The sequence below is a fragment of the Lacerta agilis genome, chromosome 14 (assembly GCF_009819535.1).
Source record: "Lacerta agilis isolate rLacAgi1 chromosome 14, rLacAgi1.pri, whole genome shotgun sequence".
Classification (NCBI taxonomy): domain Eukaryota; kingdom Metazoa; phylum Chordata; class Lepidosauria; order Squamata; family Lacertidae; genus Lacerta; species Lacerta agilis.
In genome coordinates, this window is record NC_046325.1 from 24724047 (window position 1) to 24747467 (window position 23421).

The 23421-nt window shown below is 44.1% G+C and overlaps 1 protein-coding gene across 1 annotated transcript in view; it reads right to left on the reverse strand.

Annotated features, from left to right (window-relative positions):
• Positions 1–5228: 5228 nt before the first annotated feature.
• LOC117057929 (epididymal sperm-binding protein 1-like) overlaps positions 5229–23421 on the reverse strand; it is a 67961-nt gene continuing 49768 nt past the window's right edge. The window contains exons 6-9 of the mRNA XM_033168772.1: positions 10312–10476; positions 9805–9817; positions 7975–8044; positions 5229–5336 (exon numbers count right to left, since the gene is read on the reverse strand). Of these exons, the coding sequence (XP_033024663.1) occupies positions 5229–5336; positions 7975–8044; positions 9805–9817; positions 10312–10476 (356 nt within the window). The remainder of the gene's footprint in view (positions 5337–7974; positions 8045–9804; positions 9818–10311; positions 10477–23421) is intronic.

The window sequence follows — 23421 nt, forward strand, 5'->3', positions numbered from 1 at the left end:
ACTGACTCTCCACACTCCCTTCAAAGACCTCTATCATTGGTGAAAACTATTACCAATTCCAAGCATGTAACCATGGGTGTAGCCAGGGGGTGGGGGGTAGCACTCCTAAATTAAGTAAACGAAAACACTTAACTAAAATTAGAAATAATCAGAATATTTGAAATTGAATTGCTTGCTGAAGTCACTTGGATGATGTTGTGGCACATTCTAGCAACGCAACTGGCAACACAACTGAGAGATAGGGCATGGTTTCCACGAACTGATGGAAATGTATTCTGCTTCAATTTTTTAAAAAAAGATTCTGCTTGTCTCTGGGGTTGCTATATTTCAAAAAGTAAAAACCAGGACACCAATAAAGTTGTTCAGCTTTTTTTCTTATGAAAGCACTAAAATCGTTGAGCTTCTTTACGAAAGCGCAAAGAAACCATGATTTTCCGATTGGCGTATCTCTCTTGCTCAGCCATGCACCACTTGTACAGTATAGTGGTCATTCAGTACCTTGCAGAGAACAAAGATCTGGCTGAGGTTGACGGTGGCAGGGGAGCATCTCAATGGGCTATGCTTACTGAGTGTGTACAGAAAAGATGCATTGTTAAAAAGGAGGAGTTTGAGAAGGAAATGCTGAAAAGGTTTTCAGCATAATCCAAGAAAACTTGTTATATAACAAGCAATGAAATGATGCAACAAGCTAGACTTAAATAGAACGAACTCAGTTCCCTCAACACCTGTTAATTGAAAATGGGAACAGGGTCCAATTTTGTTCTCAGAGCACCCTAGTGGAATGAAGTGAAGCAAACAGCATGAGAGATTTGTGTCCGGTTCTGTAAAAGTGTCTGAGATTTCAAACTCCCCCCCCCCTTTTTCTTTTTTGCAAAAAGAACAATTTCCTACCCCTGGAAATGCAGGCTTCTCTGAAACCATCTTATTGACTCATGCAATAGTTCCAGGTAATCTTGTTGATCAACATCAAACTAATCATTGTTATTAATCTAAGGGCTGCGTCACATATTACATTCTGCAGATGCACATTTAAAATGTTTTACATTCATATATACAAATATAAAGTAGGAATGCAATAAACATATGAGTCATAACCTGGGAGCCAGGACTAGCATGGTTCCCAGTTGACAATAAACTCAATATGCCACAAGTTCTATGAAATGTTCTTTCAATTCATGATGGTTAGTCACAAACATGTGCAAATGAGAAACTATTATACATACTATGCATATGCTATTTTGTACCACCATCATTTCTCATAGTGAAAGAAGTAAATGTTGAGGTTTTTATCAAATGAACCCATTTCAATCAAGGTTTAAGCCTAATTTGGGCACAGAAACTGCTTTGGTCGCCCTCTATGATGACCTCTGTCAGGAGAGAGATAAGGGAAATATGTCTCTGTTAATTCTCATTGACCTCACGCTAAGACCAGACCATGTCATTACCGAGGAGGCAGGCTGAGTCATTGTTTGAGGAGGCAGGCTTAGTCGTTGTTTGAGGACTATCCCTGCCTCTGGGTCTGGTCCTGACTGGACGGATACTGGAATCAACAAGGGATACCTACATGACCTGAAAGTGTTGCTGTGTAATGCCAGGTCAATGATGAACAAAACTACTGCCATCCACGACTTGATTGTGGATGGAGGATTTGACCTGGCATGTGTGACAGAGACTTGGTTGGATGAAGCAGATGGGCCTGTCCTTGCCACTGCTTGCCCACCAGGTTTCTCTTACGCACAGCAACCCAGGCCATCTGGGCAGGGAGGGGGGTTGCAGTGATTTTTAGGAAGTCATTAGTTTGCACCAGGCGTCCAATTGGGAAGACCGAGTTTTCTGAGTGCATGTTCTGGAAGTTGGGCAATAGGGGCAGTACAGGATTCCTTTTGGTGTACCGACCTCCCCGCTGCACCAAGGATTCACTGCCCGAGCTGCTTCAGGTCGTGGCGGATGTGCTCCTGGAGACACCTAGCTTGGTTGTCTTAGGGGACTCCATGTCGACACGACCTTACAAGGGGCCGCTCGGGACTCCGTGGAAAGCATGGCCTCCATAGGGCTGTCCCTGAATAAGTTTGGCCCAACTCATAGCCGCGGACATGCCTTAGACCTGGTATTCATCTATATGGATGTTGGTGATCTGACATTAAGTAAAAGCAAAACAAAAGAAGTGCCATGGTCAGATCACTTCCTGGTGCAACTGGACTTCTCCGCGACCCTTCCCCTCTGCTGGGAGGTAGGACCAATTAGGATAGTCTGCCCACACTACTTAATGGATCCAATTGGCTTCCAGAGAGTGGTGGGGGATGTTTTATCCCATGTTGATGGCCTTTCAGCTGATTCCCTGGTGACCCGCTGGAACGTGGAGTTAACCAGGGCTATTGACTGTCTGGCTCCGAAGCGCCCTCTCCGATTGCATGGAGCCCGGACAGCCCCGTGGTTTTCCCCGGAGCTGAGGGCGATGAAACAGTCGCTGAGATGGCTAGAGCGCTGGTGGCGGAAAACTCATTCTGAATCAGACCGGACACAGGCTAGAGCTCAACTTCGAGCCTACCAAGTGGCAATGGCAACGGCAAAGAGGACCTTCTTCACCGTTTCTATTGCATCTGCAGAAAACAGCAGCAGGAGACTCTTCCAGGTGGTTCGCAGTCTAGCAGAACCACCTTCGTCATCGGGGCCTGGTAGGGACCCCAAGATCTCCTGCAATGCTTTTGCAAAGTTTTTTGCAGATAAAGTCGCTCAGATTCGGAAGGAGGTAGATTCCACCATGGGAGCAGGGCCGGGGCGGGAGAGTGCTAGAGCTCTGTCTAGTCATGTTTCATGGGATCAATTTCAATCTGTTACCTCCAAGGATATGGACAGGCTGCTTGGACGAGTGAAACCAACCACCTGTCTCCTTGATCCTTGCCCATCCTGGCTAATAAAAGCGAGCCGGGAAGGACTGGGCGATGGGCTCCATGGGGTGCTGAACACTTCCCTCTGCGAGGGAGTCTTCCCATACCCGCTGAAAGAGGCGGTCATTAAACCGCTTCTTTAAAAAACATCTTTAGACCCGGCCAATATGGCCAACTATCGCCCAGTCTCAAATCTACCATTCTTGGGCAAGGTGATTGAGCGGGTGGTTGCGGAACAACTCCAGGCACGCCTGGAGGATGCGGACCATTTGGATCCCTTCCAATCGGGATTCAGGCCTCATCATGGGACTGAAACTGCCTTGGTCGCGCTGGTCGATGATCTCCGGCGGGCTAGGGACAAAGGTGAGAGCTGTTTCCTAGTTCTGCTGGATCTCTCAGCGGCCTTTGACACCATCGACCATAACATCCTTCTGGACCGGCTAGAGGGGTTGGGAGCTGGGGGCACTGTTATACAGTGGTTCCGCTCCTTCCTCCTGGGCTGTGTTCAGAAAGTGGACTTGGGGGATGAGTGTTCAGACCCCTGGGCTCTCACTTGTGGGGTGCCTCACGGTTCCGTCCTCTCCCCCATGCTTTTTAATATCTATATGAAGCCACTGGGAGAGATCATCGGGGGGTTTGGGCTGGGTGTTCATCAGTGTGCTGATGATACCCAGCTCTACCTCTCTTTCAAATCAGAACCAGTGAAGGAGGTGAAGGTCCTGTGTGAGTGCCTGGAGGCTGTTGGAGGATGGATGGCGGCTAACAGATTGAGGTTGAATCCTGACAAGACAGAAGTACTGTTTTTGGGGGACAGGAGGCGGGCGGGTGTGGGGGACTTCCTGGTCCTGAATGGGGTAACTGTGCCCCTGAAGGACCAGGTGCGCAGCCTGGGAGTCATTTTGGACTCACAGCTGTCCATGGAGGCACAGGTTAATTCTGTGTCCAGGGCGGCTGTCTACCAGCTCCATCTGGTTCGCAGGCTGGGACCCTACCTGCCCGCAGACTGTCTCGCCAGAGTGGTACATGCTCTGGTTATCTCCCGCTTGGACTACTGCAATGTGCTCTATGTGGGGCTACCTTTGAAGGTGACCCAGAAACTGCAATTAATCCAGAATGCGGCAGCTAGACTGGTGACTGGGAGTGGCCGTCGGGACCACATAACACCGGTCCTGAGAGATCTACATTGGCTCCCTGTACGTTTCCGAGCACAATTCAAAGTGTTGGTGCTGACCTTTAAAGCCCTAAACAGCCTCGGTCCTGTATACCTGAAGGAGCGTCTCCACCCCCATCATTCAGCCCGGACACTGAGATCCAGCGCCGAGGGCCTTATGTTGGTTCCCTCACTGCGAGAAGCAAAACTACAGGGAACCAGGAAGAGGGCCTTCTCGGTAGTGGTGCCCGCCCTGTGGAACGCCCTCCCATCAGAAGTCAAAGGAATAAACAACTACCTGACATTTAGAAAATACCTGAAGGCAGCCCTGTTTAGGGAAGTTTTTAAACTGTGATATTTTAAATGTATTTTAATGTTTGGTGGAAGCCGCCCAGAGTGGCTGGGGAGACCCAACCAGATGGGTGGGGTACAAATAAATTATTATTATTATTATTATTATTATTATTATTATTATTATTACCTCTCATTGACTTTCAAAACCATCAACCATGATATCCTTCAAAAGTGGCTGTCCGAGTTAGAAGTGCATGACACTGTCAGTCTGCATTTTTTTTAGTACAGAAAGTATTGATCTGATGTGTTTGCATTAAGTTCTATCCAAGGAGAGGGGCTAAGAAGGTAGAATTTTCAAAGGAAGTGATAACAGTTGAATGGGGTGGCAGGGCTGTCCCCTTCAGGGCTGAGGGCATTGACTGGGCATGAGAGCTTTGCTTGGTTGATGCTGGCTTTAACTAGGATATCTCTGAATACTGAATCATACTCAGTTTATCTACTATAGATATTTCTTTGACATGAACCAGTGAAAGCTAAAGACCACTTGGGAAGCTTTTGGATGTTTGGGTGAAGTGTGTGATAGAACACACAAACTCTCACATACAACCAACCACATGTACATATTTTTATTCCTCCTATGAAGACTATGCAATCTCATTGATGCAGTGGCAAAAACTTTCTCCCGCACTCATCATATTTCATAGTGATCACTCATAATACATTTTTATGCGCCCAGTAAAGTAAAATAAATGTTTTATTTTTGTAGCACAAAGATACAGTTTGACAAAGATTAATCATCTCCCACTACCACATCTTATTTATTTTTAGGCCACCCAAGACTTTATATATCAGTAACAGAGTAATCATTCTTCTAAATTATTTGCAGCACAACCCACTTAGCAAGGCTTCTGGTCGGTGAACCAAATGATCTTTCTTTTACCCATCCACTTGTTGTGATCCAAACTAGATACCTGGATATTTATAGCCACCACCTGGTTGAACTCCTGGAAAACGAGAACAGAATAATCAAAATATCATTAATGTAGAACATTTCCAATGAAACCTATAGTCCAAATGATTAAAAATGGAAAGGATTCTTCCAACTAACAAGTTCTGGGAAGTAAAATAGATTTACTTCATAACTATTAATTTATATCTACAACACACCTGTGGACATTGTGACCCAGAATTCTCTCCCCATGTTAAACATCAGTGACTCATCATAGCATTGCCTTTTAGCATTTCCAAACCTTGCTTTAGAGTCATATTGCAAGCACCATACATAATGTTTCAAGCACCTGTGGAGACTGGGCTTTTCCCAGATCCATCCCAGTTTGATCAACTGACATCTACTGAATGCTCAGTACTCACTGTACAATGTTAACACATTTCTACAAATGTTAGTCATGCTCAGAGTAGACCCACTGAAATTAATGGGCATGGCTAATTTCAGTGGGTATACTCAAAGTACATGTTAGCGGGATATGACCAACTACACTTCTGGATGCATTTATACATAAAATCTTGAACAATGAAGAGAGTTTTGGCACTATTAGCAAAAGCCATAGCCCACAAACAATCATGTCACCACAAGGCCAAAATTGTTGGTTTCTATTCCTCTCACTGTGCAGCCACAATACTGTTTTTATTCATTCAAGCAAAGATTATGGGAATCACTGGAGCGGATGTTTGCTGTATTTTGTTTCCGTTTGTTGATGTTTTTTTCTTCGGACTTCTCTCAGTGAGAGGAGACATGCTTTCTTTTGTTCTGCCTTATTCTTAGTAATAAGCGTAGTTTGTAGCACACACCTCTGCCTCAGTCCTTCTGCATTTGACTCTGCAAGATAGCTGAATATGTGCCTGGTGTCTAGAAGGCACGGGTCATGAAGACATCAGGGAGAAGTGATGGAAACATTGCTGCGTTTTTCCTGGGGGATCATTCCTCACCCCCACTTGCTTACACAACATAAATTACATGCTATGATGACAATAAAGCAAAGGAATTGGGGTGCCATGTGAGGTATCAAATGGTCAGGTGGGCAGGGCTTGCTGAACGCTTATTCTGCACAGAGACTTCTTCAGCAAGCCATCTTCAACATCCCTTTTCTCCCAAACAAACCTCAGTACTGCGAGTGAGTCCAGTTGGAAAAGAATAGATGTAAGGGGGGGGGAGCTCTGAACAGCAGGGGAAGATTCACATCCATCTTTCCGCCTGTCACTTTGGTGCTGTAGATTGTGCTGCTGATCCTACTGGTCACCAACTCTTTTCCTAACCAATCTCTCAGGGGTGTTGTTAGGATAAGATGGAGAGCAGGGGAGCCATGTGCACCACCTTGAGTTCCTCGGAGGACAGGTGCAATAATAAATAAATAAGTAAGTAAAATCACATAGAAATGTTTTGTGCTCTACAGCGCCATCTGGTGTTGCATGCTTATAACACGTGTGAGTGTTTGGGAAAACCGCTCCCTCCTCCAGCCAATTCCATCGGGCCTAGGGGGACGGGGCCTACACTCACCGCCACAGCTTAAGAGGCCCCAGGAGGCCTTCGGGGCACCGCTGCCCCCTGCAAGCCAATTTCATCAGGCTAAACTCACACGTACCCTGAGCAGCTCTCTGCAGCAAGTGGCGAAAATGGTTTAAAATGTTTTAAGTGTTCTTAATCTGATGCACCTTGAATGGTGGTTTTTCTTAAATAATATTGTATTATTTTCTTTCAGTTTGGGGTGGGACAAATGTTTAGTTGGGGCGGGGAGTCGTTTAATTTTAGCATAATTGTCTCTTACTTTGCTTTTACTTTCATTATTTTGTTAAGTTATTGTATAGTTTGTATTTTGCTTTTTAAGGTCAGGGTTGCCTGGGAATGGGCTTCAGGCAACAGAATGCCTGGGGAAGGTTCCACGGTGGGGTGTGTGTGTGTGGATTGGGACACCCAATCTCAGTGATCATGGGCAGGAGGAGGTGTTTCGCTAAGACCAGACAATGTCATTACCGAGGAGGCAGGCTTCGTCGTTGTTTGAGGACTAATGCCTACCTCCAGGTCTGGTCCCGACTGGAAGGATATGGGAATCAGCAAAGAAACCCACATGACCTGAAAGTGTTGCTGTGCAATGCCATGTCAATGATGAATAAGACCACTGCCATCCATGACCTGATTGTGGATGGAGCACTTGACCTGGCATGTGTGACAGAGACTTGGTTGGATGAAGCAGATGGGCCTGTCCTTGCCACTGCTTGCCCACCAGGTTTCTCTTACGCACAGCAACCCAGGCCATCTGGGCGGGGAGGGGGGCTTACAGTGATTTTTAGGAAGTCATTAGTTTGCACCAGGCGTCCTATTGGGAAGACCCATTTTTCTGAGTGCATGTTCTGGAAGTTGGGCAATAGGGGCAGTACAGGATTCCTTTTGGTGTACCGACCTCCCCGCTGCACCAAGGATTCCCTGCCCGAGCTATTTCAGGTCATAGTGGATGTGCTCCTGGAGACACCTAGTTTGGTTGTCCTGGGGGATTTTATTATCCATGCCGACACGAACTTACAAGGGGCCACTCGGGCAAGGGGCCATTCTTGGGCAAGGTGATTAAGCGGGTGGTTGCTGCACAACTCCAAGCATGCCTGGAGGATGCGGACCATTTGGATCCCTACCAATCGGGATTCTGGCCTCAACATGGGATTGAAACTGCCTTGGTCGCGCTGGTCGATGATCTCTGGCAGACTAGGGGAAAAGGTGAGAGCTGTTTCCTAGTTCTGCTGGATCTCTCAGCGGCCTTTGACACCACTGACCATAACATCCTTCTGGACTGGCTAGAGGGGCTGGGAGATGGGGGCACTGTCATACAGTGGTTCTGCTCCTTTCTCCTGGTCTGTGTCCAGAAAGTGGACTTGGGGGATGAGTGTTCAGACCCCTGGGCTCTCACTTGTGAGGTGCCTCAGGGTTCTTTCCTCTCCCCCATGCTTTTTAATATCTATATGAAGCCGCTGGGAGAGATCATCAGGGGGTTTGGGCTGGGTGTTCATCAGTATGCGGATGATACCCAGCTCTACTTCTCTTTTAAATCAGAATCAGTGAAGGCAGTGAATGTCCTCTGTGAGTGCCTTTAGGGGGTTGGAGGATGGATGGTGGCTAACAGGTTGAGGTTGAATCCTGACAAGACAGAAGTACTGTTTTGGGGGGACAGGGGGGCGGGTGGGTGTGGGGGACTCCCTGGTCCTGAATGGGGTAACTGTGCCCCTGAAGGACCAGGTGCGCAGCCTGTGAGTCATTTTGGACTCACAGCTGTCCATGCAGGAGCAGGTTAATTCTGTGTACAGGGCGGCTGTCCACCAGCTCCATCTGGTACGCAGCCTGAGACCCTACCTGCCCACGGACTTATTCATGAGAGTGGTGCATGCTCTACTTATCTCCCTCTTGGACTACTTCAACGCGCTCTACGTGGGGCTACCTTTCAAGGTGACTTGGAGACTGCAATTAATAGAGAATGCGGCCTCTAGACTGGGGACTGGGAGTGGCCACCGAGACCATATAACACCGGTCCTGAGAGATCTGCATTGGCTTCTAGTACGTTTCCGAGCACAATTAAAATTGTTGGTGCTGACCTTTAAAGCTGTAAACGGCCTCAGTCCTGTATACTTGAAGGAGCGTCTCCACCCCCATCCTTCAGCCCGGACACTGAGATCCAGCGCCGAAGGCCTTCTGGCGGTTCCCTCATTGTGAGAAGTGAGGTTACAGGGAACCAGACAGAGGGCCTTCTCGGTAATGACACCCGCCCTGTGGAACGCCCTCCCATCAGATGTCAAGGAAATAAACTGCTATATTTCTTTTAACACTTAACTGCTGTATTTCTTTTAACACTTGATTGGTGCCACTGGGGCACCCGGAGTGGCAAACATGAAGTGCACCCTGGGGTGGGGCATCGCCATGTAGCGAGTATGTGCAGCGTCGTTACGTACAATGCATGTGTTCCTACGTAGCAATTCTGTGCATGCGAACTATGTAGCGGGGTGCTGGCACCGCCGTTCACACTGCCCCCAAAAGACGCAGATGGACAGAGATGGGGGCGCTGCGCTCCCCCTGCACCCACCTTGCTACGCCCTTGGGAGCTACCCAGAGTGGCTGGCAAAGCACAGCCAGATGGGTGGGATACAAATAAATTATTATTATTCTTAATTACATTTTTTAAACAATGTAGCTGAGTCCTATATCATTTCTTTTTCTTTAACTTCTACCACACCACTTATTCTCATATAAGCTCACAAAGTTATTATATGCTGTGCACCAAGCTATTATATAATGTGTGACTAGTGGTTCATCTAACTACTCCTTTTTTCACTGTTCTGAAGATGTTCTCTATGGTTCTGTCCAAACCTGTCATCTCAGATGTGCTGGCCTAAACCTGGAGCTGTGCTCAGGAATGCTAAGACTAAGCAAACTTTTCATAAGAAGATAGAAAGCTGACATAGCCTGGATCAACATACCGGGGGCTAAACACTATAAACAAGTCACAAATTAAATCGTTATAACAAAAGAGATAAAACTATGTGAAATTACACAAAGTTTTGTGCTCTACAGAGCCAACTGGTGTCACATGTTTATAATGCAGTTATAGCGTTGTAACACGAGCAATGTAGCTGAGTCCAAACTGAGTCAGAAGCTAGCTCCATCTAGCATGGTGTTGTCTACTCTGACTGGCAAGGACTCTCTTCCAGCCCTACCTGGAGATTCTGGGGAATGAAATCTTGATGTTTTGCATGAAAAGCAAGTGCTCCCAACGTGGGGCCTTCCAGGTGTTTCACAACAGTCTGCCTGCAATAAGTATGGCCACTGGTCAGTGGTGATAGGAACTGCAGTTTAAAATGTCTAGAGGGCACCAGATTGGGGAATACTGAACTTCTCTTTCACTCTCCTTGGCCTACAAAGTGCCTTGACTAATTATTCATCCAGCCAACCACTCCTGTTATTCCAGGCCCCTGCATCATGCTCACCGGTATCAGGACAGTAGGTCCATTTCTCGTCCTGGTCATAGTTCCCTGTTGTCGCACACCAGAAGTCCCCTTCTGGGCCAAAATAGCTGGTGCAGGTATCGTAGGATTGGCCCTTGTACACAAAGGGGAAGACACAGGGTTTTCCATCATCATTACCTCCATACTCTAGACCCAAACAGAGTGAGATTATATGCATTGAAACATACTAGTGATGATCACAAAATAATGATGATGATGATAATAATAATAATAATAATAATAATAATAATAATAATAATAATAAACAAAATGGTGAACAAGTCACATATATATAAACCTTGCCAGGGATCTCCTTTGCAAAGGCTTAGAAAGATAGCTACAAACCAAGGGCAAAAGAATTGGTCAGGAGATTGTGAGACAAGTGACAATTGCTCAATTGACAATAATGTTAAAGAAACAAGAAACTATAAAGAAAGATTAAGTGAATGAATTCAGTTATACTAGATATAAAACAAGACATGAGGATAGCTGGCATTTATGCCAATGTAATATCAGTAATATTAGAAAAGATTACTTTTATGGTCTATGCAATCTTTATTATTAGTAGGAAATGTTTGTACAAAAGTGCCTCTTAGGGACATATTTTGAACCATACCTGCAAATTAACATACTGGTCATGTGTTTCATTTCTTCAGAGATCTTGCTGCTTGAAGCAACTTTAATCTGACCCTTGGAAGGGGATTTGTAATAGTTCAGGCATAATGAAGATCTAAACAAGCTACTGATGGTAGTCCCCAACCATTTTAAGAGCACAGAAAGGGTTCTGCTGCATCAGAACAAAGGCCCATCTAATGCAAAATTTTGTTTCCACGATGTCTAATCAGATGCCTATGGAAAACCCACATCTAGCTGGAAAGTTCATGAGGAGGATCTGTTTACTTTATTTCAGATTGCATATGTGTGACATAGGAAACCAGAAAGAGAAGAAAATACAGGTCACCTTTATCGTGACATTCTTTAGATCGGTGCATTTCTATCGAGCCATGATGAAGTAATGAGGCACACCACAGGTGGTCTTCATTATCCGTGGTGCAAGTGGAATAGGTTTTATCCTTGTAAGTAAAAGGGAATTTACAGGGAACACCAACTGAAATGGAAACAGGGGACAAAGGTGTAAGAATAAGAACTGCAATTCATTAACTGGAAACGGTGTACTTATCATCCATGCAAGTGCAACAGCTGTCTCAATTTCCACTTACTCAGCATTCAGTTTTCTAGTCGAATTGAAGCTGGTTTGAGAAACTACACAGCAGAAACTGCAGCATCAATATGGATCGTGGCTAATACCATGTGAATGTGACTTCAAAAATTAGCAGTAAGCGAGCAGTGGATACAGAACAAACCACTGCTTCTCAAGGTGTCTCCTGTGGTGGTCTGGCATTCCCCCCTCCGCAGTGTGCCACAGACTGGTACCATATGTAGTCACTGGAACATCCCACCCAACCTGGGCTGTGGTAGAGGCACTTGGGACCAGCAGCCATGCTTTCTCAGTCCATGTCTGAGTGCTTATTTTTTTATTTATTTTGCCCACCAGTTTCCCAGGAAAACCGAATGTTTACCACTGAATTGGATCAAATGGCAATTTCGGTTTTTCATGGAATTCAGCGCTAAAGAGTGGGTTTTCAGGGATGGCAGGTCGAAAAACAAGCAGTGAGATGTGGACCTGGAGAGCCCAGACCTGTGACAAGAAATGTGGAGCAAAGGTAAGTTTGGGTGAGCCTTATTATTATTATTACTATTATTATTATTATTATTATTATTGTTATTATTATTATTAAAATCTCACCCATCTGGCTGGGTTTCCCCAGCCACTTTGGGTGGCTCACACCACATACTAAAAAAAAACTTCCCTATACACAATACCTACAGAAAAAAGCAGCAGAAAACCATTCCCCATTTTTGCAAGGGAAGGTTGTGGCGGTTTTTAAGGGAAAGGAATTTCAGTCTACCCTTAGTTATTCATGCCTGAGGTTTAGTTTAAGGGCTATAGAACCTCTATGGAGGCTGCAATACTGTGCACACTTACCTGGGAGTAAGGCCCAGGGTTGTTTTTTTCGCTGGAACTCTCCAGAACTCAGTTCCAGCACCTCTCATGTAGGTGCCATTGCCATTATAAAAGAACAAGGGAGCTGTTCATGTTGAGTTAAAGCACCTCTTTTTCTAGAAAAAACAGCACTGGTAAGCCCATTAACTCAGTGGGGCTTACTGATGGGTGGACAGAGTATAAGTCATCTTTTCCCCACTAAGACAGGACCATAGCTAAACAGATGTTTAGGCAAGTGATGGCTAGCTGTAAGAGATCCTTTGAGAGCAGAGATCAATGATCCACCAGCCTCGTTAAGATGAATCAAAAACAATTCATGGAATATTTCTTACCCACAGCTTCAGGCAACAATAGTAAGAGGCCACAGGTGAGCAAGAGGAATGCCATGATGGAGTCCATCTCTTCTCTAAGGGACTCTGACAGGCATGAGGCAGGTATTCTTTTTATAAGCCCCACTTAGCCCTTCCTTCTTCCAACTACAGATGCCTGATGTTTGCACAACCAAAAGAAATGGCATATTTCCCAACAGCAGCTCAGTGTGCCTCATCATTTTTTGTTTCCTCTTTGTACACAATGTTAAGAAGAAAGGGAACATAGAACAAAGTGGGTCTTATCTTGCAAAGAGTAAATAAGAAAGTTTCCATAGAAAATGATCACATCTGACTTGAAATCGAGAATTATTCCCTCTATGCTCCAGGAATGATGTATCAACAGAAAGGTTCCTGTTATACCTTTACTACCATCATGATCTGGGGAGTGAGGGGGGGAGGGTTAAAAGCCTGTAATATGAAAATTATACATTTTTATTACATTATTTACACAGAACCCTATCTCTCCTTAAATGTCCACAAAGGAAACACATACTGTGGTACCTCAGGTTAAGTACTTAATTCGTTCCGGAAGTCTGTTCTTAACCTGAAGCGTTCTTAACCTGAAACAATCTTTCCCATTGAAAGTAATGGAAAGTGGATTGATCCATTCCAGATGATGAAAAACACCCCCTAAAACAGCAATTGAACACAAATTCTACTGTCTAACGAGAACATTGCTCCATAAAATGAAGGCAATAATCAATGTACTGTACTTTAAAATAAATAAGATAGTATTTTAGATGCGGGTAGAAAAATACAGATTTGGAATGTTACTGTTTTTAGCCTATATCCCTGCAAACTGAAAATTAGCACAGCAGAGAAAGAGCTAACACCCAATTTCCCTCTCTCGTGTGCAAAGATCACTGGTCTAATTGACAACAGGATAGGGGATATGGATATGGGGGAACACAGATGGTAATGGAAACAGAGGTGGAAACTGCTGCTTAATTAGCCCATGTCTGAAGCAGACATCAGTCAAGTGAATACCAGTTGGTATTTGCTGCTGTGGTGGCTTTCAGTCTGTCAACAATATATAATCATTGACTTCCTCCATTCCATTTAAATTGTTTTTCCTTTTACATTGAAATGAATGGCCTTTTCGCTGACAAATATAGTGAGGAAATAATTACACTGTTAATTATGTAAAATTCATAATATTTGAAAATTACATAAATAAATTAAATAGCAAACACATAAGACAAATAATTTCATATTTGGCTAAAACTAAACTACAACAGATGGGAACAAGATTACTTTGACAGGTCAGAATAGAAATTGCTTATTCTTCCATCCCTAAGCAGGGGTAGGGAAGCTCAGGCCTGGCCCTCCAGGGACTCAGCTATACAGCTGCAAATAAAACATTTTAAGTGTGTTTTAAGTGTAATATACAATGTGACACTAGAGGGCAATGATGAGCCTTATGGAAAATTCGATGTATTTTTAAAAATGCTTTTAAAAAAGCATTTTCAGAATGGTTTTTATATGTATCTAGATCGGGTCCTCCCTCAAAGAGGGCACGTGTTGTGGTGAGACCTGGAGACTGACCACCTGTGTTGTGGGTGGGTAAGATTGGTTAGCCACAACACCTGATTGGTAGGTCCCTTGATGTTGGGTTCAATCTGGCCAGTGGGGCGCAGTCTAAATGGATCGAGGGACCTATATACCCATGCATAGGACCCAGGGCTTCCTCTTTCGGTGTGTGCATTCGAAAGAGCAACAGCATGTCCTCTGTGCAACCAAGAGAGAGAGCTATTTACCTTTGACGGATCATCCTGGTGAACTCTTTCCTTTATTCCCCCTGATTTTCCCAGTAGTTATTCTTCCCTCCTTGATTAATTCCCTTCCTTTCCTTGCCTTCCCCCCCCCCCCCGGGGTTTTCACCCCATAGTGCTTCGGCCGCTTGAGCGCTCCCTGTCTGTCGAGCTTGCTACTACCTCTTTAATTGCCTTCATTACAGAGCCTTATTTCCTACCTCTCTCCTTTATGATCTCTTGAGTGATAACGTAATTTACAATCTATCGGTGATTTGTAGGAGAAAACTGAACTCAATAGGGTTTAATCTAACTGACCTTGAAAACTCTGACCCCAAATATATTTGGGAAATTATTAGGAAGTTTATTGAAAACAGTGTTCTCTCCGTTCTTGAGGTTGCAAAGCACAGCACTTGCTCTCCTCTCTATTTAAATCTCCCTATGTGTAGAGATTTTCAGGGGGGATATGTGGCTAATCTCAAAAATCATGAATTGTGTAGGCTGTTCATGTTAGTCAGATTTAATATGTTCCCCTCTAAGAAAGTGAGAGGAAGATATCTGTCTCTTCCACAATCTGAGCGCTTCTGCAAGTGTGGCAAGAGGGAACCTGATACACTGGAGCACATCTTTCTTCTGTAATTTTTCTTTGACTGTATTTTTTGTTGACTCTTGTTGATGCAGAGCACTATCCCTTATATGATATAATTGTTTATATGTATATATTTTGTTTTGCTACAGTTATGAACTGAAGAAGACATACCGAATGTACTTACCCGGAATGCTGTCTTCGTAGCTTATTATTTGACATTATAAAAGTTGCTGTATATTATTTGACATTACAAGCAACATTTTGCCCTACCATTGGTCTACGTGTTGCCTTTTTTCATATTCAGCAGTTTGGAAGGCAATCTGTTTCTCAGCCTGGCCCTTCCATGTCTTCTACTGTTTTTGAGGCTCATGGTCCTTGGGATGTGAGTGAAGGGAGTGAGGCTTTTGATTCTTCTGGTGCCTTGTTCTCCCACTTCCAACTGTTGTGTATTAATTAAGACATTCTGTCAGCCGGGTGGGGTAATGTCATTGGTCAGTTTAAGAGTACAAGCACAATCCACAGCCTGATTGGGTCCCGCCGGAAAGTTCGAATATTATTGGTTCCCGCTTAAATGTATCTATCCTCTCTGTAACAGTGTGCCTTTAAATAGAGCTTCCCATGCCCCCTTATTCCCAAGTCTTGTCCTGTCCTGTTGGTTACCTTACAATAAAGAGCTGTTCACGAAGAAGTGTCGCTGGCGTTATTGTTCCACGAACCCAAGACACAACACCAACCTTCCAGTATCCCAGTCCTAGCTAGTCCTAGGGGTCGTCCTAGGAGTATGAGTGCCATGATGCAGCGTGCCTTCCAGTCTGGACATCCTTGTTCGCAGTCAGCACCCCCAGGGCCTGGGAGTTCAGGACCTCAGTTTGCACAGCATGTGGGGGTGGGGGTCAACTTCCCAGCCAAGCTCCTCACATGCTTTTAGTTCTCTGCAGGTCCAGTCTGCTCCTGCGAGGGAGGTGCTCAGCATCCAGTTGTCGGAGGAGGATCACCCAGTGCCTAGAGTCCCTTCTTCTGGTGGCACGTGGCAGAAGAGTCGTTGCTCCAAATGCAGGGCCAAGAGGGACAGAGGTGGAGACTCCTCCACTTCCAGTCCACACAATCCTATTCCAAAGACAAGGATTTCCAGAATATAAACCTTGTTTCGCTGTCCTGGGCTTCATCAGTAGAACAGGTTCTGGGTGATGCAAATAAATGCAATGTTGTGATGTCACACACTTTTTTTTACAAAAAGAGTAATATTAATACCACAAACAACTGTACATACCAAAATTGATGTAACAAGATAGTAGTTCTGTGTCATAGTAGTAGCTGCGATAAATATCAGCTGTTACAATGTGAGGTTAAATGGACAAACTCTTTTACCTGAAGAGCATATTTACAGGAGGTACAATGCCCACATCTAAAAAAAAACATGCAGAGGACTGGACAACGTACGTTGTGTGAGTGTGCACTTTAAATCTGTATGCACCAATATATCTTTAAATGACTTTGTGCGTCGTTTGGCAAATAGGGGGGTGTTCTCACACCCCGGGATATCCTTAAAATATGACAATGACGCCTAATGATTTTCTCAATTTCGAAAGTCACATGGTTATATTCTAGGCAGGCGTAAATACGCAAAGATCTTGCATTAACATGTGAAACAGATGTAAGAAAGGCTGACCTCTCATGTGTGTTTTTTGGGTGTCAGTTGTTATGACTGAGTTTGGATAACCTCGTGGGTCCGATGAATTTCGTTTTAATCTTAGAAACTGACCTAAGGGAAGGTTATCACGGAGATGTTTGGGGTGGTTAGATGCGTAATGTAACAAGGAGTTTCTATCTGTGCTTTTCTTATAGGGTTGCAGTTTAATTCTTAATTCATCCACAAAGATTTCTAGTTCAAGGAAAGGTAAACAATGTGGATTTGATATACTTTCAAAGGTCAAGTATGGACTCACACAACTGATCCAACAGTTGAACGGTTCAAAAATAACCTCTGAAAATATAAATACCCGGTATCAAATCATCTATATACCGGCCATAAAACAGGATGTATTCACTGAATGGGTTATTATGAGCAATATGTTCTCAATCAAAATTTCTCATAAAGATATTGGCCACGCTGGCCAATATATTTATGAGAATTTTTGATTTAGAACATATTACTCATAATAACCCATTCAGTGAATACATCCTGTTCACTGAATGGGTTATTCAGTGAACAGGATGTTTTCACTGAATAACCCATTCAGTGAACAGGATGTGTTCACTGAATGGGTTATTATGTGCAAAATACTTGCTGGAGATGTGAGGAAGTTGGAGATTTATTTCACATCTGCGGGAAATGTAAAAAAAACAACAAAGTATTTTGGAACGAAATTCATTTAGAATTGGAAACCATTTTAGAAACTAACTTTCATAAAACACCAGAAGCGTACTTACTAGGGATCACAACTCCAGACATACCTAATAAAATAAAGAACTATTTTTTATATACCTCAGCTGCAGCGAGAATTCTAGTGGCATCTTACTGGAAGAGTGACAAGATACCAGTGAAAAAGAATGGCTGCTTAAAACCGTAGATTATTTTGAGTTGGCCTTTCCTTCAGAATAAATAAAAGAAAACCCGAGGAGTAAATTTGTTGAAGAGTGGAATTATTTTTCATGCTACTTAAGTAGAGGTGCAGCCTCAACATGGTCTACATATTGGAATAACTCTTGTAGAATAACCGTAAAATAATAGTGATAAAATAAAATAAAATGTAAGATCAAAAATGTAAGATCAAAAGTGTTATATAACTGATTACAAAATAGTAAGTCTCAATCTTACGCTTTTTTCTTTTTCTTTTTAGAATCAATGGAGAGTTGGATTAGGGAAGTTGATGTTTATATATAATTAAGTTCTTTTTTATTATTTAACGGAAAAGCTAAAATGAATTGTATGAATATGATATCTTTGTATTTTTTTAGGTGATATATATATCTAAGGTTATATATATATCTAAGGTCAATATTGTGAATCTTTTCTTTACAATTGTTTAATAGAACTTACCGTATATTTATTTGTGTAGTAATATTGGAGTGATCTAGATTTATTTATTAAAAATGCAAAAAAAGATTTTTTAAAAAAGATAATGGCGACGCTGGGAGCACATTTAGAGCCCATGGCTACACCTTGTTTTTGAATGAAGTACTTTGAACCAAACCTGAGAAAAATATTAAATAAAAATAAAACTCAATCCAGAATCTCCATTAAGAAATGTACTGGTGGTGAAGACTGATTATGATCCATTAGCAGTTCTTGGATTTGAGATCTTACTGTATCTAGGGGTAAATTAGTATATAGAGACGACACATCCCATGTAGCAATTATACTATGTGGAGTAACATGCAAATTTTCAATAAGGGTTATGATATGTTTTGTATCCTTAATGAAAGACAGGGTATTTTTAGTGAAGGGGTGTAGGAATGTGTCAATATATTGTGCACAATTTTCCAACAATGATCCTGATGCGGACACAATAGGTCTACCCAGTGGTGGGATTTTTGTGGATTTTTGGAAATGTGTAGAATATTGGCACCCTAGTGTGATCGGGATATTAAAAATCCACTAAAAATTCATTTATATAGACTAAGGACACGGCTTCATTAAGAATGACCTGTAATTTGTTTTTCACTGATGTGGTAGGGTCACTAGGTATAGGTAAGTAAAAATTTGGATTACTTAGTTGTTTCTCTGCTTCCTTGACAGAGCCGTCTCATCCATAGAAGCCGGTGGCGCGGTGCGCCAGGGCGCTGGGCGCCCCAGGGGCGCCCCCGCGAGCCCGCCGGCATACCGGGCTCCTCCTCCCCAACCCGCCCCCGCCCCCGCCCCCACGGGCAGGCGGGCGGGCTGTAAGCCGCCCGCCCTCGCCTCCCAGAGCCCCAGCTGGAGCGGCGCGGGGCTTTGCGCGACCTTCCAGCACTCCAGCTGGGGCTCTGGGAGGCGAGGGCGGCCGGCTCTCGCTCCCGCACGCAGCCGGCCGCCCGCCCAATGCAGCGCGAGCTGCCCAGCAGCGCCGCGCCGTCCAGCTGCGTGCAGAGCGCGAGCCGGCCGCCCTCGCCTCCCATCCCGGAAGCGCTGGAAGGGCGCGCAGAGCCCCGCGCCGCTCCAGCGCCACGCCCCTCACCCCCCGCTCGCCCACCCCCCTCCCAAGGGGCGGCAAGCGCGGGAGGGAGGCGGCGGAGAGGCGGCATGGCGGGGGCGCCGGAGGGATAGCCGCGCCAGGGCGGCAGATCCCCTTAAGACGGCTCTGTTCCTTGATATAGTCTATATTATTCAATAGTACAATGGCTCCTCTTTTGTCAACTGGTTTTGTAAATCGAGTCTTCCCTAACAAGAGGGCATGTGTTGCGGTGCGACCTTGCAACTATACCCTGTGTTGTGGGTGGGAACATTGCATTGGCCACAACACCCTATTGGTAGTCCCTCGATCCTGGGAGCAATTGGGCAAGCAGGACGCCAGTCAAAGTGATTGACAGACCAATATTTAAGCAGATGCACGTGTCCCTGAGCTTCCTGTTTTGGGCTCAGTGCATCAGAACAGCATCTGCTTCATGTCTGCTCCCAACCCGAAAGAGACAGTGATCCAAAAGGAGAGCAATCTACCTGACGACGAGACGGTGTATCGTTTCAATTTTCCCTTTAATTTTCCTTTCTCCCTTTAAGGGGGAGGTCTCTTGGTCTGAACATGCAAATATCACCCACGTCTCTCTATCTGGCCCTCAAAATGTCATACACCCTGACCAGACTTGAACACTCCTTGAGTGTTTTGGCCTGGGCTGGATCTACATTGATCTGTAAAAATGTTATGAAATATAATGTTATATCATTCTCAATGCAATTTTCTACTGCTGAAGGCTCGGTGCTCTACAGTGCCCTCTGGTGTCACATTTTATTAACACATTTATAACATTATAAACAACTAGTGTAGATCTGTGTCATTGAACTCTGATAATATCTCTTGCTTGCCAGAGTTGAGGAAAGAAAGGGGTGCTTGAATATTTGTAGAACCTAGCCTACTCTATAAAAGTAAAAAAAAAACAACAACAACAATAATTGCTGTTTGTGCTTTAACTCTGGCCCTGCCCACCAAGGGCATGAGGCTCCCAAAGTTTACCCAGAAGGGAATGTGGCCCTTGGATTACAAACTGTTCCCCATCTCTGTGATAGGGAACTGATTTAGTGAAGATCGGGAGAAGATTCTGATTATAAGAGATGGTGAACCTAGCTTGTCATACTGAGTTCGCACAACCTCTAACTTTTTCTTTCAAGTCTTTAGATGGCAATCAAGATAGCATTTTCTGCCATGTAAAGCTGATGGCTTGGCCTGGTGCAATGATGTTCTGTATCTGCCAAAGCATGTGTCATTTCTCTTACTAATTTAACAGCAACAGAGCAACCTCTATGTTTGTGTTGTGTAAAATTGGTTATCCAAATTTTACAGCACTCATATAATATGTTGTTGTTGTTCAGTCGTTCAGTCGTGTCCGACTCTTCGTGACCCCATGGACCAGAGCACGCCAGGCACGCCTATCCTTCACTGCCTCTCGCAGTTTGGCCAAACTCATGTTAGTAGCTTCGAGAACACTGTCCAACCATCTCATCCTCTGTCGTCCCCTTCTCCTTGTGCCCTTCATCTTTCCCAACATCAGGGTCTTTTCCAGGGAGTCTTCTCTTCTCATGAGGTGGCCAAAGTACTGGAGCCTCAACTTCAGGATCTGTCCTTCTAGTGAGCACTCAGGGCTGATTTCTTTGAGAATGGATAGGTTTGATCTTCTTGCAGTCCATGGGACTCTCAAGAGTCTCCTCCAGCACCATAATTCAAAAGCATCAATTCTTCGGCGATCAGCCTTCTTTATGGTCCAGCTCTCACTTCCGTACATTACTACTGGGAAAACCATAGCTTTAACTATACGGACCTTTGTCGGCAAGGTGATGTCTTTGCTTTTTAAGATGCTGTCTAGGTTTGTCATTGCTTTTCTCCCAAGAAGCAGGCGTCTTCTAATTTCGGGACTGCTGTCACCATCTGCAGTGATCGTGGAACCCAAAAAAGTGAAATCTCTCACTGCCTCCATTTCTTCCCCTTCTATTTGCCAGGAGGTGATGGGACCAGTGGCCATGATCTTAGTTTTTTTGATGTTGAGCTTCAGACCATATTTTGCGCTCCCCTCTTTCACCCTCATTAAAAGGTTCTTTAATTCCTCCTCACTTTCTGCCATCAAGGTAGTGTCATCAGCATATCTGAGGTTGTTGATATTTTTTCCGGCAATCTTAATTCCGGTTTGGGATTCATCCAGTCCAGCCTTTCGCATGATGAATTCTGCATATAAGTTAAATAAGCAGGGAGACAATATACAGCCTTGTCGTACTCCTTTCCCAATTTTGAACCAATCAGTTGTTCCATATCCAGTTCTAACTGTAGCTTCTTGTCCCACATAGAGATTTCTCAGGAGACAAATGAGGTGATCCGGCACTCCCATTTCTTTAAGAACTTGCCATAGTTTGTTGTGGTCGACACAGTAAAATGCTTTTGTGTAGTCAATGAAGCAGAAGTAGATGTTTTTCTGGAACTCTCTAGCTTTCTCCATAATCCAGCGCATGTTTGCAATTTGGTCTCTGGTTCCTCTGCCCCTTCGAAATCCAGCTTGCACTTCTGGGAGTTCTCGGTCCACATACTGCTTAAGCCTGCCTTGTAGAATTTTAAGCATAACCTTGCTAGCGTGTGAAATGAGTGCAATTGTGCGGTAGTTGGAGCATTCTTTGGCACTGCCCTTCTTTGGGATTGGGATGTAGACTGATCTTCTCCAATCCTCTGGCCACTGCTGAGTTTTCCAAACTTGCTGGCATATTGAGTGTAGCACCTTAACAGCATCATCTTTTAAAATTTTAAATAGTTCAGCTGGAATATCATCACTTCCACTGGCCTTGTTGTTAGCCAGGCTTTCTAAGGCCCATTTGACCTCACTCTCCAGGATGTCTGGCTCAAGGTCAGCAACCACATTACCTGGGGTGTATGAGACCTCCATATCTTTCTGGTATAATTCCTCTGTGTATTCTTGCCACCTCTTCTTGATGTCTTCTGCTTCTGTTAGGTCCTTTCCACTTTTGTCCTTAATTGTGGTAATCTTTGTACGAAATCTTCCTTTCATATCTCCAATTTTCTTGAACAAATCTCTGGTTTTTCCCATTCTGTTATTTTCCTCTATTTCTTTGCATTGCTCGTTTAGAAAGGCCCTCTTGTCTCTCCTTGCTATTCTTTGGAAATCTGCATTCAATTTCCTGTATCTTTCACGATCTCCCTCGCATTTTGCTTGCCTTCTCTCCCCCGCTATTTGTAAGGCCTCATTGGACAGCCACTTTGCTTTCTTGCATTTCTTTTTCATTGGGATGGTTTTCGTTGCTGTCTCCTGTATAATGTTACGAGCCTCCATCCACAGTTCTTCAGGTACTCTATCCACCAAATCTAAATCCTTAAACCTGTTCTTCACTTCAACTGTGTATTCATAAGGGATTTGATTTAGATTGAATCTTACTGGCCCAGTGGTTTTTCCTACTTTCTTCAGTTTAAGCTGGAATTTTGCTATAAGAAGCTGGTGATCTGAGCCACAGTCAGCTCCAGGTCTTGTTTTTGCTGAGTGTATAGAGCTTCTCCATCTTTGGCTGCACAGAATATAATCAATCTGATTTCGATGTTGCCCATCTGGTGATGTCCATGTGTAGAGTCGTCTCTTGTGTTGTTGGAAAAGAGTGTTTGTGATGACCAGCTTGTTCTCTTGACAGAACTCTATTAGCCTTTGCCCTGCTTCATTTTGAACTCCAAGGCCAAACTTGCCAGTTGTTCCTTTTATCTCTTGACTCCCTACTTTAGCATTCCAATCCCCTATAATGAGAAGAACATCCTTCTTTGGTGTCATTTCTATAAGGTGTTGTAAGTCTTCATAGAACTGATCAATTTCAGTTTCTTCAGCACTGGTAGTTGGTGCATAAACTTGGATTACTGTGATGTTAAAAGGTCTGCCTTGGATTCGTATCGAGATCATTCTATCATTTTTGAAATTGCATCCCAGTACAGCTTTCGCCACTCTTTTGTTGACTATGAGGGCCACTCCATTTCTTTTACGGGATTCCTGCCCACAGTAGTAGATATGATAGTCATCCGAACTGAATTCGCCCATTCCTGTCCATTTTAGTTCACTGATGCCTAGGATGTCAATGTTTATTCTTGCCATCTCATTTTTTACCACATCCAGCTTACCAAGGTTCATGGTTCTTACATTCCAGGTTCC